The sequence below is a fragment of the Falco naumanni genome, chromosome 10 (assembly GCF_017639655.2).
Source record: "Falco naumanni isolate bFalNau1 chromosome 10, bFalNau1.pat, whole genome shotgun sequence".
NCBI classification, from domain to species: domain Eukaryota; kingdom Metazoa; phylum Chordata; class Aves; order Falconiformes; family Falconidae; genus Falco; species Falco naumanni.
Genome location: NC_054063.1, coordinates 4,057,914 through 4,071,523, shown reverse-complemented (window position 1 = coordinate 4,071,523; position 13,610 = coordinate 4,057,914). Strand labels below are relative to the sequence as shown.

Below are 13,610 nucleotides of genomic sequence, written 5' to 3'. Positions count from 1 at the left end.
GCCGGCACATCCCCTCTCGCTGCATCCTGAGTTTCTCATGGATTTCATGCATGCTCAGCGCAGGTACCAAAAGGTCCTGGGCTTTTAGTGCTTCAGTGCTCCCGTAACACCGGGACGGCTTATCCCCGACGGCGCTGGTTTCTCTGATGTATGGCCCTTCCCAGCTGGTAGCAGAGTCACACCGGGAAAGCTGGATAGGCTGGATTTTGCGTTTTTCTCTTGCCTGTGTTGACTTTGTCTCTTTAGAGCAGGTTTGGGGCTCTTGGCTCCATGCCTTCTAGCGTGCAGGGAGGGAGGGATGGGGGCACGGGGAGTGGGATGCAGGTACTGGGGCATTCCTGATGCTGGGGCAGCTCACGGGTGTCCGTTGTGCTTTCAGGGCCGGCAGGAGGGAGCTCAGATTGACCCGTGGGAAGATGCTGATTTCACGCTGTATAAGGTTACAGACCGGTTTGGATTCCTGCAGTAAGTCCTCCTGCCCGCTCCTGTTCCCCCTGCCCCGCGCGTCTGTGCGGAGCATCCCTCCGCGCCAAGCGTGGCAGACCCACTGTCTTGCCTATAATCCGCTCTGTGGCTTGGATGGATCGATCCCAAATGTGGGAGGAGAGACCAGATGTGCCTCCTCCCTCGACCACACGTGTTCAAACACTCTCTGAGGCTTTGAATCTGCTGCGAGGTGAGGCTCGGGAATAGTTTCCGATGGCAAGCCCGGCGTGAGAAGGTGGGAAGAGGCTCTGGCATTGGCACCTGATGATTCAGGGAGACGGAGGACAAGACAAGATTTCTGATTGTCCTCGGTTCCCTTAGGGAATCCCCATCCTAAGTGAGATGCGGGTGAATTAAATGCATGCCCTGTACCTGGGGAGGATGCGCAAAAGAACTATTTTTATTGCAAATCCGAACAAAAAGCTATAATAGTAGGTGTTTTGTGTGCAGGAGGGGGTTTTGAAGCAACTGCTGCCCAGAAATCTGCACCTCCTTCCGGGCCCTTTTAATTGCTGGTCATGTGTGTATTGAAGGAGCTTTATGCCCAGGATTTCCAGAGACATCCAGTGCCTGACCACCCCTCGCAGCTTCCCATAGCATGGTGGGGTTTTGGCCAGTGCTTCCCCTGCCTCTTCCTCGTCAGGGATGGCCACAGGAACACACAAAGCCCCTCAGCCATATCCCCTCGGGTGCCAAGGTGGTCCCCCAGCTGCAGCACCCCACGCTGCTCCGCACCCTTCCTAGCCCATGGAGTAACCGGTGACCCCTTGCTTTTCCAGTGAGCAGGAGCTGCCGAGCCGTACCGCCTTGGAGGAGAAGGTGAGAGCTGCTATATTGTCATGGCTGTCAGATCCTTACCACACCGGCTGGGGAGGGGACGGTTTGTGAGGGGACAAATGTGCAAACGAGAGCAAAGCACCCACTGGTCACTGCTGCTCGCGTGGCGGTGGGAGCTCTGCACAACGTCCAACTGCTGGAGCTTTTATTTTGCTGGGTCATGCACCTCCCCTCCACGCTGCACTGAAATTGCACCTTTTAAAGCAATTTTGGGCTTTTCCCTCTGCTTTGGCACAGTGCTCAGCGGCTGCGGTTTAAAAAGGGGATTGCAGGTAACAGCCATCTCCATCCTCATCTTCCCTGGGCTGGGAGCGTGTCCTCTGTTAGCATCTTGTTAGCTGGGGCTAAATAGCATCTCCTTTCTGCCAGTCTGATCCGATGATACGATTTGAGGCTAGCCGAACCTGCAGAGATTTTTGTTGTCAAGCAATCTTCCTCTTGGAAGTGCTTTCTCTGTGTTAAGCCTTGTGTGTCTCATTATTTTTGCCAATTCTGCCTCAGTTACCATGGGCTGAGATTACCAGTTCCTGCAGACACCTTTGGATAATTCCCTGATGCAAGGTCTCTGCATTGAAATTTGAACCTAAAGAGAAGGAAGTTTTGTGTTTTCAGGAGATATCTTCTGGGGCTCTTTTTCTTAAATTCGTCTTCCCTTCTTCCCCCCTTGCAACAGCAAAAGCAGCAGGAAATAGAACGTGTGGACAAGTGGCTAAAGATGCTGAAGAAATGGGGCAAATACAGAAACAGTGACAAGGTAAGGAGGAAAAGAGCACGTGTCTGGAGGGGCGGACGTGGTGCATCCTTCCAGTGAGCCAGGCTTTTGGAAAGCTGATAGAGAAACCAGAGATTGCTGGAAAATATTGCCTAATTCTACCCGTTAAGCTTTAATCTTTCCTTGAAGTTGCAGTTGAGGGAAAAGTCCTGTTCCGAGTGGTATGGTTTTAAAAACGGTTTCCTAAATGCTGCTGGCGTGTTTGTGCTTCTGCTTTCCCGTGCCAGCAGGAGCACAGCAGAGGTGTTCGTGTGCCCAGCTGGGTCCCTGCCCCAGAGCAGGGGTGGTCACACGCCGCAGGTCGCTTCTGTGTCTCCACCACCTGGGGATGGCCCAGGAGATGCGACTGATACGGTCCAGCTGATGTTCCTCGTAGTTCTTCATGGAGGGAGAGTTATTTGACCAGACACGACCTAGATTTTGTATTTTGCTCCTAGCTGTGCCCGCGAAAAGCCCCTTAGGTGTTAGATCGTGTGCGCTCGTCTGTGGAAATCAGGGATGGGGACGCCAAGCTGTGTCTTGGTTTGGTGTCCAAAACAAACCCTGCACCAAACGCCACTGCAAAACCGAGTTGGTTTTAATACCTACTATTTGTAACGTCTTCCTATGACAAACCTCTTGAAAGAAAACTCCCTTGAACCTAAGGACAGGACCCTTGCTGGGTAAGGACAGGAGCGTTAGCCTGACCTGCTGTGCTGCGGCGCTGGGCGCAGGGGAGGGCTGAAGCCCAGCACCCCCCTGTCGCCGTGGCCTCTGCAGCCCCCTTGTTGGGCAGGAGGAGCCGGCGTTGGGATGTGTTGCTTCCAGCTCCCGCTGCGAGTTTGCAGGAGAAACTTGAGCCCAGTTAAAAGGTTGTGCAGAGGGTATCTGCAAAGCTGCAGGGGGGCATCGAGCAGAGCATCCCCCTTGCCTGGCCATCCAGAGTGATGCCAGGTTCCCCCAGCAAAGACCAGCTGTAATCTTGTCCTTTTTTAAAAAAAACCCAAATCATATCTTCGTTACAGCAGGGATAGGGTGGAGATGGGCTTGGGGGTTTATAATCCTTCGGTTCGCTTCGGGGTGGTTCTAATTATCTTGTTCATCGGTGCTGCTTCATGGGCAAAAACGGAGGTTCTCCTGCGGCTTTGGTATTTCTAATTAGAAGTTAGCACTAACTGATTAGTGGCCTTGTGGGTAAAAATTCCAGCGGAGTGCAAGGAATCCCCTCAGGTCCTGGAGGATGTTTAGGATAGGTAACGATGGGTGGTTTTAGCATGCCTTGGCTTGCCTGGGTCAGCTGGTGGGACAGGCATGGTGTGGGGCGTGTGGAGCCGCAGCGGTCCTGGTCTGTCTTGGATTTACCCCGATAATTAGCAGGTGCGTTAACCATGCGGCAGCCGATGTCGCTCAGGTCTGCTGCGTGGTGAGGGGGCTGGACCAGCAAGTGGCTTTTGAGGGACTCGGGGTCAGAAAATGACAGAACCCTTGTAATGGGATAAATGATGCTATTTATAACAGCCTGTAAATGGCCGGTGGCTCCTGGGCACAGTCGCGGCATTGTTCCCGCGCCGGGGGGTGGGGGTGGAAAAGGCCGTCCCCGCTCCCAGCAAACGGAGAAGCAGCGCTTGGCTCCACGCAGGGAAGGAGCAATCTGGTGACCCCAGGGAGTAGAAAGGAGCTTTGGTTTCAGTCCCATCCAGCCTAACACCACCCCACTGCCTTGCACCAGTGCAAGCGCTGGCAGGAAGGTCTGTGCACTGGAGCAGCCGCACAGTGTTACGTGCAAAGGCCCTTACAGGTGTAAAAAAAAAAAAAAGTGCTTTAAAAAAAAATAATTATAAAATCAGGGTGTATCCGTCGCATGGCTGTGCAGCCCCATGCGCTTGTGTTGGGAGTGTGGAAGCTGCTCAGAGATTCCTGCTGCAGCAGCTGGGTGCAGCTCAGAGGTGGCGTTTCAGGGCCCTTTTGCTGGGATCACAGTCGTGCCCTTCAGGTGGTTATGTTGTTTTTCCAGCTAAAGTAAACGTGACAAGCCCTTGATCTGATTTTTTGCAAGTGGAGTGGGTTGATTTTGTTCCCTCTCTGAGCACTCAGGCTGTCACATCTGCATTGCGTGTTTGCTTCAGGTTTGTTTTTGCCACTTCACTGATGTGATGGAAGCCCAAGTGTCACAAGACAGCAGCTCTGTCTTATTTTGACAAAGACTAGGATGTCATCTTTGAAAAAACCCTCTGCTGAAGACAGGAACCTTCCTTTTGATGTTCATTTTGATAGACTGTGCTTGATTAGAGGGAAAAAAATCCTGTTGCAGGAACCCCAGGCAGTTTCACAGGGAAGCTGCCCTGACTTTGGCTCTGCTCAGGTGATGTACAAACCCATCTTATTTTCTAGGGTGGGACTTTCTGGTCTTCAGGGCCAGCCTTTCGAGTCCCCATGCAGGTGCTGGGGCTGGCAGACAGCTGACCGTATCAAGTGCGTGATGAAGAGGGACTCGTGCCTTATCCAGCAGGCTGCCGTGTTTTGCAGTATCTTGGTACCTGGTGGGGGCTTGGCTTGTTGGCTCAGCTTCTGTGTACCCATCCTGGGCACGGGCTCCAGAGCCCATCAGTGGGCGAGAAAGCAGCTTTCTGAGCCCCCTGGCACGAACCGTCACCAGAGAGCAACGCGTTTTGCTTTCTGTTTCCCCGTGTGCTGCTGGTTGTGGTCTGGGTATTGGGGCTGTCACAGATTATTGGAAAAAAAGCTGAAAAATCCCTTAAGAGGAGGGACTTTTACAGTCCCCAGCCCAGGATGGCCCGGCTATGCCTAATATCCTTCCTGGCACAACCTGTGTCAGGATGAGCAACAGATAGGATTATCTTAATGAGAGCGCTGCCTTGGGGTTCCTTGTGCTCATCACCGCATCACATCTGTCTCCATCTCTGCTCTAGACACATTGCATAGCGATCTGATTTAATTTCAGCAGCAGCATCAACAAAAAGTGACAGCAGCACGATTTCCTGGCAGGGATGGGGTTAGACTGGTGCGATGGTGCCTTTCCCTGGCTGTACGTCCACAAGGGGAAGGGTACGAAACCGAAGGAGTCCATGCAAGGACCACGCTGCTTTGCAGAGTTAAGGTGCATCCAGCCTGCAACGCAGGGCTCGATCGTGTAATTCGGGGTTCAGCACGGGGAGGCTGGGGTGGTCGCTGTCCTCTTCACGGCTGTGTTAAACCTGAGTTTAAATCCCAACCTGACCCTGCTTGGGAAGGTTGGGACACGATGGGTGCCGTGTCAGAACCGACCCGGTTAAGGCAGCGTGGTTTTGCGGAGACCAAAGAGGCTGTGCTGCGTGCGGTCTGACAGCGGGACGGTTTATTCATCGTAGCCCTGAAAGAAGTTGATTTTGGCCAGACAGACCGGTCCTAGGAAGGGGATGTGACCTCTGTGTCGTTCATAAGCTGCTTCTTGCTGCTGGCCGCGTGGGACAGGACCTTTAGAGAGGGATGTCTTTGGCCAGAGACGTCTGGGTTTTAGGCAAAGCCCGTCTTTGTGCACAGGGGTAGCCTGGTCTCTGCTGAGGTCACGGGAGTGCAGGGTGCTTAATCCAGTGCATGCCAGCAAAGCGGTTTAGAATGAATCGGGGATCTGTATGGACTGACCCCCAGGAGTGAATAATCCGCTGGCGCTGGGGAGAGCCAGCAGGCGTTGATCGTGGAGGGTCGTCTGAAGTCAGGTCTGCCTGCGAGTGCCACGGGAAGGAAAGGGGGTTACGCTTGGGAGCTGCAGGGTGACTTCTGCCGCTGCCTTTGCCGTTTTGGAAAGGCAGGTAGCATTGTCCTCTCCCCCAGAGACAGCCCTGGTAATAAATGTCAATACCCACTGATGACGCGTCAGCTTTAGGATTTTAATTTGCCCCTGCTTTGCTGCCGGAGCCCCGGCAGACAGGCTAGCAGCCCCTCCGGCGTAGCCAAGGCTCCGGCTGCAGGGACAGCAGCTGAGTTGGGAGCAACTGGTATCCATACGGAAAAAAAGCTATGTACAGCAAGGTCCAGGCTGCCAAGTGTCTTGCATGGCCACGTCATCAATCGCAGGAGTAAATCGCATTGTAAAAACCAGGTCCTCTTCTCCAGGGTGAAGTTTATCACAGCTCAGCTCTCCTGGTGCATCACTGGTGGAGGAAGTGAAGGAATCCTTCCTCTCCAGAAGGACCACTCCTTGAGCCCTAAAGGAACTGAAGAAGGGGGGCTGCCCCCCACTTCAGGTGTTGGAGACAGGTGGTGGGTGTATGGAGAGGCTTGAAAGTGAGAATGCCACGCATACCCAGAATTTGGGCATTAATCCTGCTGCCTCTTCCTGGTGGAGCACGCACACAGCTGAGAAGCTAACAGTGACAGGCTCCAAAACGTGGAAGCGAGCTGAAACGTGTAGATTCTGTTTCAACCCGACTTCCCGTGTCTCAACTACTGCGAAAAGATGTGCTGTGTTTAATGGCAGCGACGCCACCTCTCTAATGAAAGACTTGGAGCACTTGGTTGGGTGCTTCTCGCAGGAGGGCTCTGATGCGGGAAGATGGAGCTTGAGTCTGGGCTTCTAGAGTCTTCCCCGTCCCATCTACTAGAAAAAAAGTGCTTGGAGAGGGGAGGGGTGGGGATGGGGTGACGGTGGCCTCCGTGCCGTGAGCTTCATGTGTTACAGCCCTAAGAGGGAAGATGATCCTACGGCGAAACCCAGCACAAGGTCACTCCCTTCCCACCGACGAGGGCTGAGCAGTGTCTGAGACAGAAGCTGGTGACCTCAAGGGTGTTTTTTTTCTTCTCACTCGGAGCAGGAGTTGCCGTCACCTGCTGCCTTCCCTCCATCAGTTCCTCACAGTGTAAATGCTCCTTGTGGTGATAAACTTCCCCGTTTGCCTTCAAGTCTCATGAGGAAGGAAAATTGTTCATTTTTCTTGCGTGTGACTCACGGCTCCGAGGGTTTAGCACTTTCACGCCTGGAGGCGGTGGGAGGAGGAGAGCCCTGGGATGAAGAGCAGGGAGGCATTCCAGTTCAGTTCCGTCTCTATGCGTTTTGTAACTCCCCTGTTCCTGCCATGCTCTCATGCGGAGAAAATCATTAAGAGACCTTCACTATCTGCCAGTGAGGGCTGCACTCATTAAAGTACAATACCAGCTCTGGGAATTAAAAAAATATTTTCTTTCCACGGAGCTAAGCATCATCTTCTGCCTCAGCGGCTGTCAGTCAGTCTCTCCTAATCTGTCGGAAATAAATAATTTCTTCTGAACTGGTGATTTTATCTGAGTGGGTACACACTCCAGTTTCTTGATCCCGTCTCAGCTTTCGCTCCATGGAGTCAGGAGCACTTGTGGGCACCTCGCCAGCACCGCTCTGGGGACGCGCTTCACTATGTGGCTTTGTGTCACCTGACACGTTGCGCTTCTTGTGTCCTGGTTTGATGTCCCTCGCGGGATGGGCATCTCTTGTTCCTCTCCTTGGTCCTTCAGCCGTGGGGATGGGGCTGTCCGGCACGGTGTGGGTTGCTGTCCTCCAGAAGCTCCTCACATGCGCTCGGAGGAACAGGACCAGCTCCCCTGGGCGTGCGGGCAGTGAATGAGTGATGTCCCGTGGGATGCTGTTGGATGGGTGGTGGCCTTCCATGGGCATGTCTCGGTAGTGAGATGCTTTTTCAGGGGCAGCTCTTGGTGCGTATGGAGCAGAGAGCAGGAGCAGGCAGAGGATTTCTGTAGGGGATGGTCCTGGCTATGCATTGCGTCATCAGGTGTGAAGCAGCACCTGGGGCAGAGCAGGCGTTTGTCAGGTGCTGAGGATGGGGCTGTAAATGTTCAATGGTGTTCACGGGATCGGGATCCATCACACTGACACTTTCTGTGCCAGCAGAAATACTGAAATATTTAGCGTAATGGGGAGGAGGAGCGTTCTAACACACACCTGGCTCTCCTAGTACTACATGGTGGTCTTGGCATTTGTTACGTAGCTATTCTATGTACTTATTTTGACCGTGCTAGCAGTGCCATTTCTTCGTTATCCCTTAATCTGTCTACTTCAGCCCCACCTCCTGTCTCGCCTGGTAGTAGCTCCGTGGAACGAGAGCCGTCACGGCTGTGGGTTGCACTCAGCAGGCACAGCGCTGCGGTGCGGGTGGTGACAAGAGGAGGAGCAGGGGTCTGTGCCGGGGTCAGGGCTCTGGGGGCTGTGTGTGACAGCTCGGTGCCATGGCTGTGGTGTTTATAAACTTTTACATAGGCTGGCATTACAAAATCAAGCCAGAAGGGGAAAAGCTGCGGATGCAGGAGGGGTCGTAAAGGAAGGGTAACAGGAGCAGGTGTTCGGGGTAAGAGGTGCAAAGGCAATGCAGCAGGACCACGTCCAGAAAGCCTTGTGCTAGGGTATGGATGCTGCCTTGTGAATTGCAGCCCTTGAATCAGCCTGAAATGCGTGAAGAAGAACCCCCTATGGGGGAAAAAAAAAACCAACAAAAAAGAGGGACTTTGAAGGAAGTCGGATGCACTTGTACCAGGCAATACCAGTAGCTCCAGTTGATTGCCCTGTGGGGCACTGCTCTGCTCAGCGCCAAGCCCATTCCCATGGCAGGGAATCTGGCACCTCTGTCCCCTCCCAAGGAGTCGCCCGGTCCCAAGGGATGTCTGTGTGACAATGTAAATCCCCTCCACAGCTGGAGCTTGGGCACATGCAGCAGGTCCTTCAGCATAGCCCGCGGTCCTCGGGGGCCCAGAGGCGTGGGCAGTTGCCTTTGTCGTGCAGCTACAAGGCGTTTCATGGGTTGGACGAGTGAAAGAGTGGAAAATATTCAGAAATGAGACTTTTTTCTTCTTTTTTTTATGAAGCTTTTTATTTTAATGGGAGAAGTCAGGGATGGAACAAAAGCTGCTCTTTCTGTTTTCCACTGAAATTTAGTAGTTTCTTTAGAGAGAGAGGGCTTTATGACAAGAAAAAAGAGAAGAGGCATCTGTGAGATGTAGTGAACATGTGGAAACTGGAGGAGGGGCACATGCATGTTTGTCCCCAGCCCCCCTCCTTGCTGGAGGAGCACCCTGCACATCCCAGGTAGAGCCTTTGGTGTAGCCCACAGTCTGCTCTGCCACTTGTCAAGCCGTGAGAGTTCCAGTGGACACATCCCTGTGGCTCTCATGGTCAGAGCTCTCCTCTCCAAGGAAGAATTTATTTTCCTCTCAGTCCCTGAGGATCCAGGTGAGAACAGCCATGCTAGGTCAGATCAGAAGCTTCAAAGCCAAGGATGCTGTGTCTGGTCCTTGGAGAGGAGCCTGGGGGCAGGCTGGTGTGCACAGAACATGACTGCTGTGAAGCACCTGAGATGTCTCCACGTATAAAGGGGATGGTCTGTGTCCAGCTCTTCCAGTAAGGTTAAAAACATGAGGTGCAGCTTAATTTTGGCTGAGTAGGTGTCTTTGGTGGATACAGGTGCTCAGCTCCTCCATCAGATTGGCGATACCCTCTCTGCCAGTGCAGGCAGGCGAAGTGATCGGTTGGGTGCCTTCTCAGCTGGCTGGTGGTCCACAGCGGCAAACTGTGGAGCAAATCTGTTCTGCAGGACCAGCTAACCTCGTTTCCCTCCCTGCAGATGTGCCGGCGAGTGTACAAAGGGATCCCACTGCAGGTGCGAGGCCAGGTCTGGTCGCTTCTGCTGGACGTTGAGAAGATGAAGAAGGAGAACGAAGGAAAATATGAGGTAGGGGCTCTTCCTGGCACAGATTGTGGGAGCAAGGTGATGGGGAGGCTGGTTTGGTGGTGGGGCTTCACCAGCTGGGGCAAGTCGGGTGGGTGCAGGTGTCTCCATCCCCACCCACTTGGGCAGGAGGGAAATAGGGTCCCTACGGAGCTGCTGTAAGGGCCAGGGGGGCACCCGGCCCTTGCGTCCTCCCTGTCAGGGCAGCGGTGTGCCAGCCGCCCTACGATGTGCGCTGCTGGTGAGGTCTGATCCTGTCGGTGAACTCGGCGACCTCTGAGAAGGAAAGGCTTAGAATTAGCGAGGACTGAAAATGCAGAGGGTATAAACCGTTTATCGCCCTGTCTGTGTTAGGCTGGAGCCTTTCGGCACGCTAGCCAGCTGCTTTCCCTAAGAGCCTGCTTCCATTTACTCTGCTGGAAGCCGCGAGCAAAAATTGCTAGATCGCAGTTGCTGCATCCTTAGGGAAAAGTGCAGGGAGGAGGGAGGGGGAGTTCAGCAAAGGTACCTCTTGCAGCTCCCCGGAGCAATGCGGAGCGGCCGCAGGTACCCCGGTGCGGGGAGGTGCTGGCTGCGGGTACCCCAAATGATTTATTTTGCATCACGTACCCAGGCAGGGATCAGGGTGCGATGGAGACGGTTACATTTTGGAGGCAGGAGGGCAAGTCTTGCTTCCAGCAGGTGTTTCTAAAAATCCCTGCCTATCGAGCAGGATGGTGCTAAGGCTCATTATAGTTAGTGGAGCGTAGGTGTTAATTGCGAGATGCTGCTGGGATGGAGTCCCATGCAGGGCTTGGGGCAGGCAGGCTGGGCTCCGGGCAGCAAGCAGAGGTGACGAAGCTCTCGGAGGTAACGAAGCTCGCGGAGGTAACGAAGCTCGCGGAGGTAACGAAGCTCTCCCAGCTGCTGACCGCGCTCCCTCCCTCGAAGCCGTGCTGCGCAGGCAGGGGAGCGATCCAGACAAATGAAAGTCACCAGGAGTTTCTCTGCACTCCGGAGGAGTCTGCGTTAAGCAGGAGCTTCAGGGCTAATGGGCTTTGCTGGTGCAGCCCCCCTGCAAGCTCGTCTTTATCTGCCTCTTCTTTGGTGCCAGCTGCCGCCAGTAATTAGCTCGCCCTTCATTTCCTCCCGACGAGGCTCAGGGCAGCTCCGGGGTGTGAGGGCTTTTGCTTTCAAGAAGGGACTAAGCCTCAGCCCCCAGCCCTGCGTCCTGGGGGGGCTGGTCCCATGGCCACCCCGTTTCTCCTTGGCCGTGAGCCATGGCACAGAAGCCTGGCTTTTGCGTGTGCCGTGAGTTTTGAGCGTGCCATCCAGCACGTGCTGGGCAATTTTTCCTTTTTGTATACCCACTGCTCCCTCTGTAGAGGTGTCCCCTGCGCTCAGGCTGGTGGAGGAGCTGCTTTTCCAGCCACGTGGGCTGCCTCGCTCCCTGTGTCCTTGTCGTCTCTGGAGTGATGCAATTAAAAAGCCCAGCGCGATTGCTTCCGTAGCGCTTCATCTTATCCCAGCTGTCCTCCAAGTCCTCTCTGTGCAAGTCCCCGAGTCTTCTTCAAGGCCATGGCAGCTCAGTTGTCCGTGGTTTCAGCGTGGGTGTGATGCTCTGCCCTCCCCGGGGTTTTGTAGCCACAACTGAGAGGGCTTGAGGAGAGCTGAGAAGGTGGACAGGAGAAACGTGTTGGGGGCGGGGGGGCAGAGTGGAGGCATCCTGGCTTTTATCTGCCGCTTTGGAAAAGGTCTTTGGGATGGGACCTCCAGCTTCCCAGCCTCTGCTCTGCCACCGGCTTGCAGGGCTCACGAGCTTGGCAGGGCATCTGTGGACCAGGTTACTTAAACAAGGGGAAAAAAAGGGCAACAGCCCATCCTGGGCTTCTTGTTTACCACCTGCGGAATTAATAAAGCCTCCTGGGTGCGTGGAAGTGGCAAAGTGCTGTGCAACCTACCTGCTATTCAGGTGCAGTGATTAAAAAAAGCCTAAAGTCGGGAGGTTTACAGTCTTTGGCAGGCTTCTGTGTTGTTGAGGGCCTTTAGCAGGGGAATTTGCACTGAAGTGACCGGGTGCATACGAACAGTCATCTTGTCTTGGGTAATCTGCCTGCTTTATAGAGGGCAAGGAGCCATAGGATGCTGGGAGCACAGGATTTACAGCAGGGAAATGATCTGGTTCATCAGATCTTCGTTCTGTCATCACTTTTATCCTCCCTTATCCTGTGCAGGCAATAATTCAAAATAGCCCCTGTGCCGTTCCTCCTCCAAACCGCTGCTTTCAAGGTTGGAGTTAATATTCCCAAGGTGCCGTGACTGTGCTGTGCTGGACACGTCTGGGAGCTAATGATCTCCTGATGTTCCCCAGAGCTGATGTGGCCACCTCGGGAGGTCAGCAGCAGCCTGGAGGCGCCTTGTGTCAAGCTGACAGGTGTTGGTAGGACAGCAGCTGCTGGAGATGGTTCAGGATCTGTGCAGATGTGCTGTTTTCTGTCTCCTGTGTGAGCAAGGAGGGTCTTGAGCCTGGGCTCAAGACTCACTGCTCATCTCCGCTGTCCCTAAGCTGCTGCTGGATCTCAGGCTACCTGAGACAGTCACAAAATGTATTTTATTAATGCAGTTAACCCTGGAGGTATTGGAGGAGGAAGGCATGATCACCAGTGGTACCTAAAGGCTGTGGGATGAGATAATGGTCCTTGCCCGCACGCACAGGGCTGAGCGGTGGGTTACGGAGGGGACTGCAGTGGGGTTTGTTCATGGAGCATCCTCAGCTTGGGAGTCTGAGGGCACAGCTGGTTGGGGTGGGCTTCGGTTTGGTTTGAATTCCCTTTCGTTGCAGTAGGCTTCGGTCCTTCATCTGTGTTGGGGGGATTCATGGGGGGAACATCCTTCATCTGCATGGGGGGAACATGGGCATTCTTGGCTTTGAAGTCAGTTTCTGTTCTGGACTCAGCCAGTTCCTTAACATTTGCGCCAGTCCAAGGGAATACCCCAGCACGGCTTTTCTAGCAGAAGCTCCTTAAAACTACGATAATTTTCTTCTTCAGGGGAAGTAGTAGTTGGAGATCACTTCATAGAGTCTGGCGTAAGTTTGGACTTTATTATGATTGAGCCTGTGAAAAGCTCAGAGACTCGGCGCATACGTCTGCTTGTTGGTTCCTTAGGGAGGTGCATCATTCCTCAGGCGCCAACAGAGGTCTTGATGCTTTATGACAGCCAGACAGGGTACTGCGAAGAAGTCAAAATAAATCAGAATTGAATTCAGTTGCAGAGGCTTTAGATTCTGAAAACTCAGTATCTGCATTGCAAGAGGGCAAAGGCTGGGTTGGCAGCTGCTGGCGGCGTGGCGTGCAAGCATGGGGTTGTCCCCTTCGCCGTGCAAGGCGGCAGTGTCCCCGGTGGCTGTGCCGTGGCTCTGTGCAAGGCGGCAGTGTCCCCAATGGCTCTGCCATGGCTCGGTGCAAGGCGGCAGTGTCCCCGGTGGCTGTGCCGTGGCTCTGTGCAAGGCGGCAGTGTCCCCAATGGCTCTGCCATGGCTCGGTGCAAGGCGGCAGTGTCCCCGGTGGCTGTGCCATGGCTCTGTGCAAGGCGGCAGTGTCCCCGGTGGCTGTGCCATGGCTCGGTGCAAGGCGGCAGTGTCCCCGGTGGCTGTGCCATGGCTTGGTGCAAGGCGGCAGTGTCCCCGGTGGCTGTGCCATGGCTTGGTGCAAGGTGGCAGTGTCCCCGGTGGCTGTGCCGTGGCTCGGTGCAAGGTGGCAGTGTCCCCGGTGGCTGTGCCGTGGTTTGGTGCCGTGGTTTTGGTGCTGTGGCTCGATGCCGCTCCGGCAGTGGGAAGCGTGTCTTCTCCC

General features: G+C 54.3%; 1 protein-coding gene across 6 annotated transcripts in view; it reads left to right on the top strand.

The window, feature by feature from the left end:
• The window catches only part of LOC121094654 (USP6 N-terminal-like protein), an 82,725-nt gene that overhangs the window by 56,455 nt on the left and 12,660 nt on the right, over nucleotides 1-13,610 (top strand). For all 6 annotated transcript variants that reach the window (XM_040608579.1, XM_040608582.1, XM_040608580.1 and 3 more), the window contains 4 exons: nucleotides 380-465; nucleotides 1,266-1,305; nucleotides 1,997-2,077; nucleotides 9,676-9,783. In XM_040608579.1, coding sequence (XP_040464513.1) covers nucleotides 380-465; nucleotides 1,266-1,305; nucleotides 1,997-2,077; nucleotides 9,676-9,783 — 315 coding nt within the window. The remainder of the gene's footprint in view (nucleotides 1-379; nucleotides 466-1,265; nucleotides 1,306-1,996; nucleotides 2,078-9,675; nucleotides 9,784-13,610) is intronic.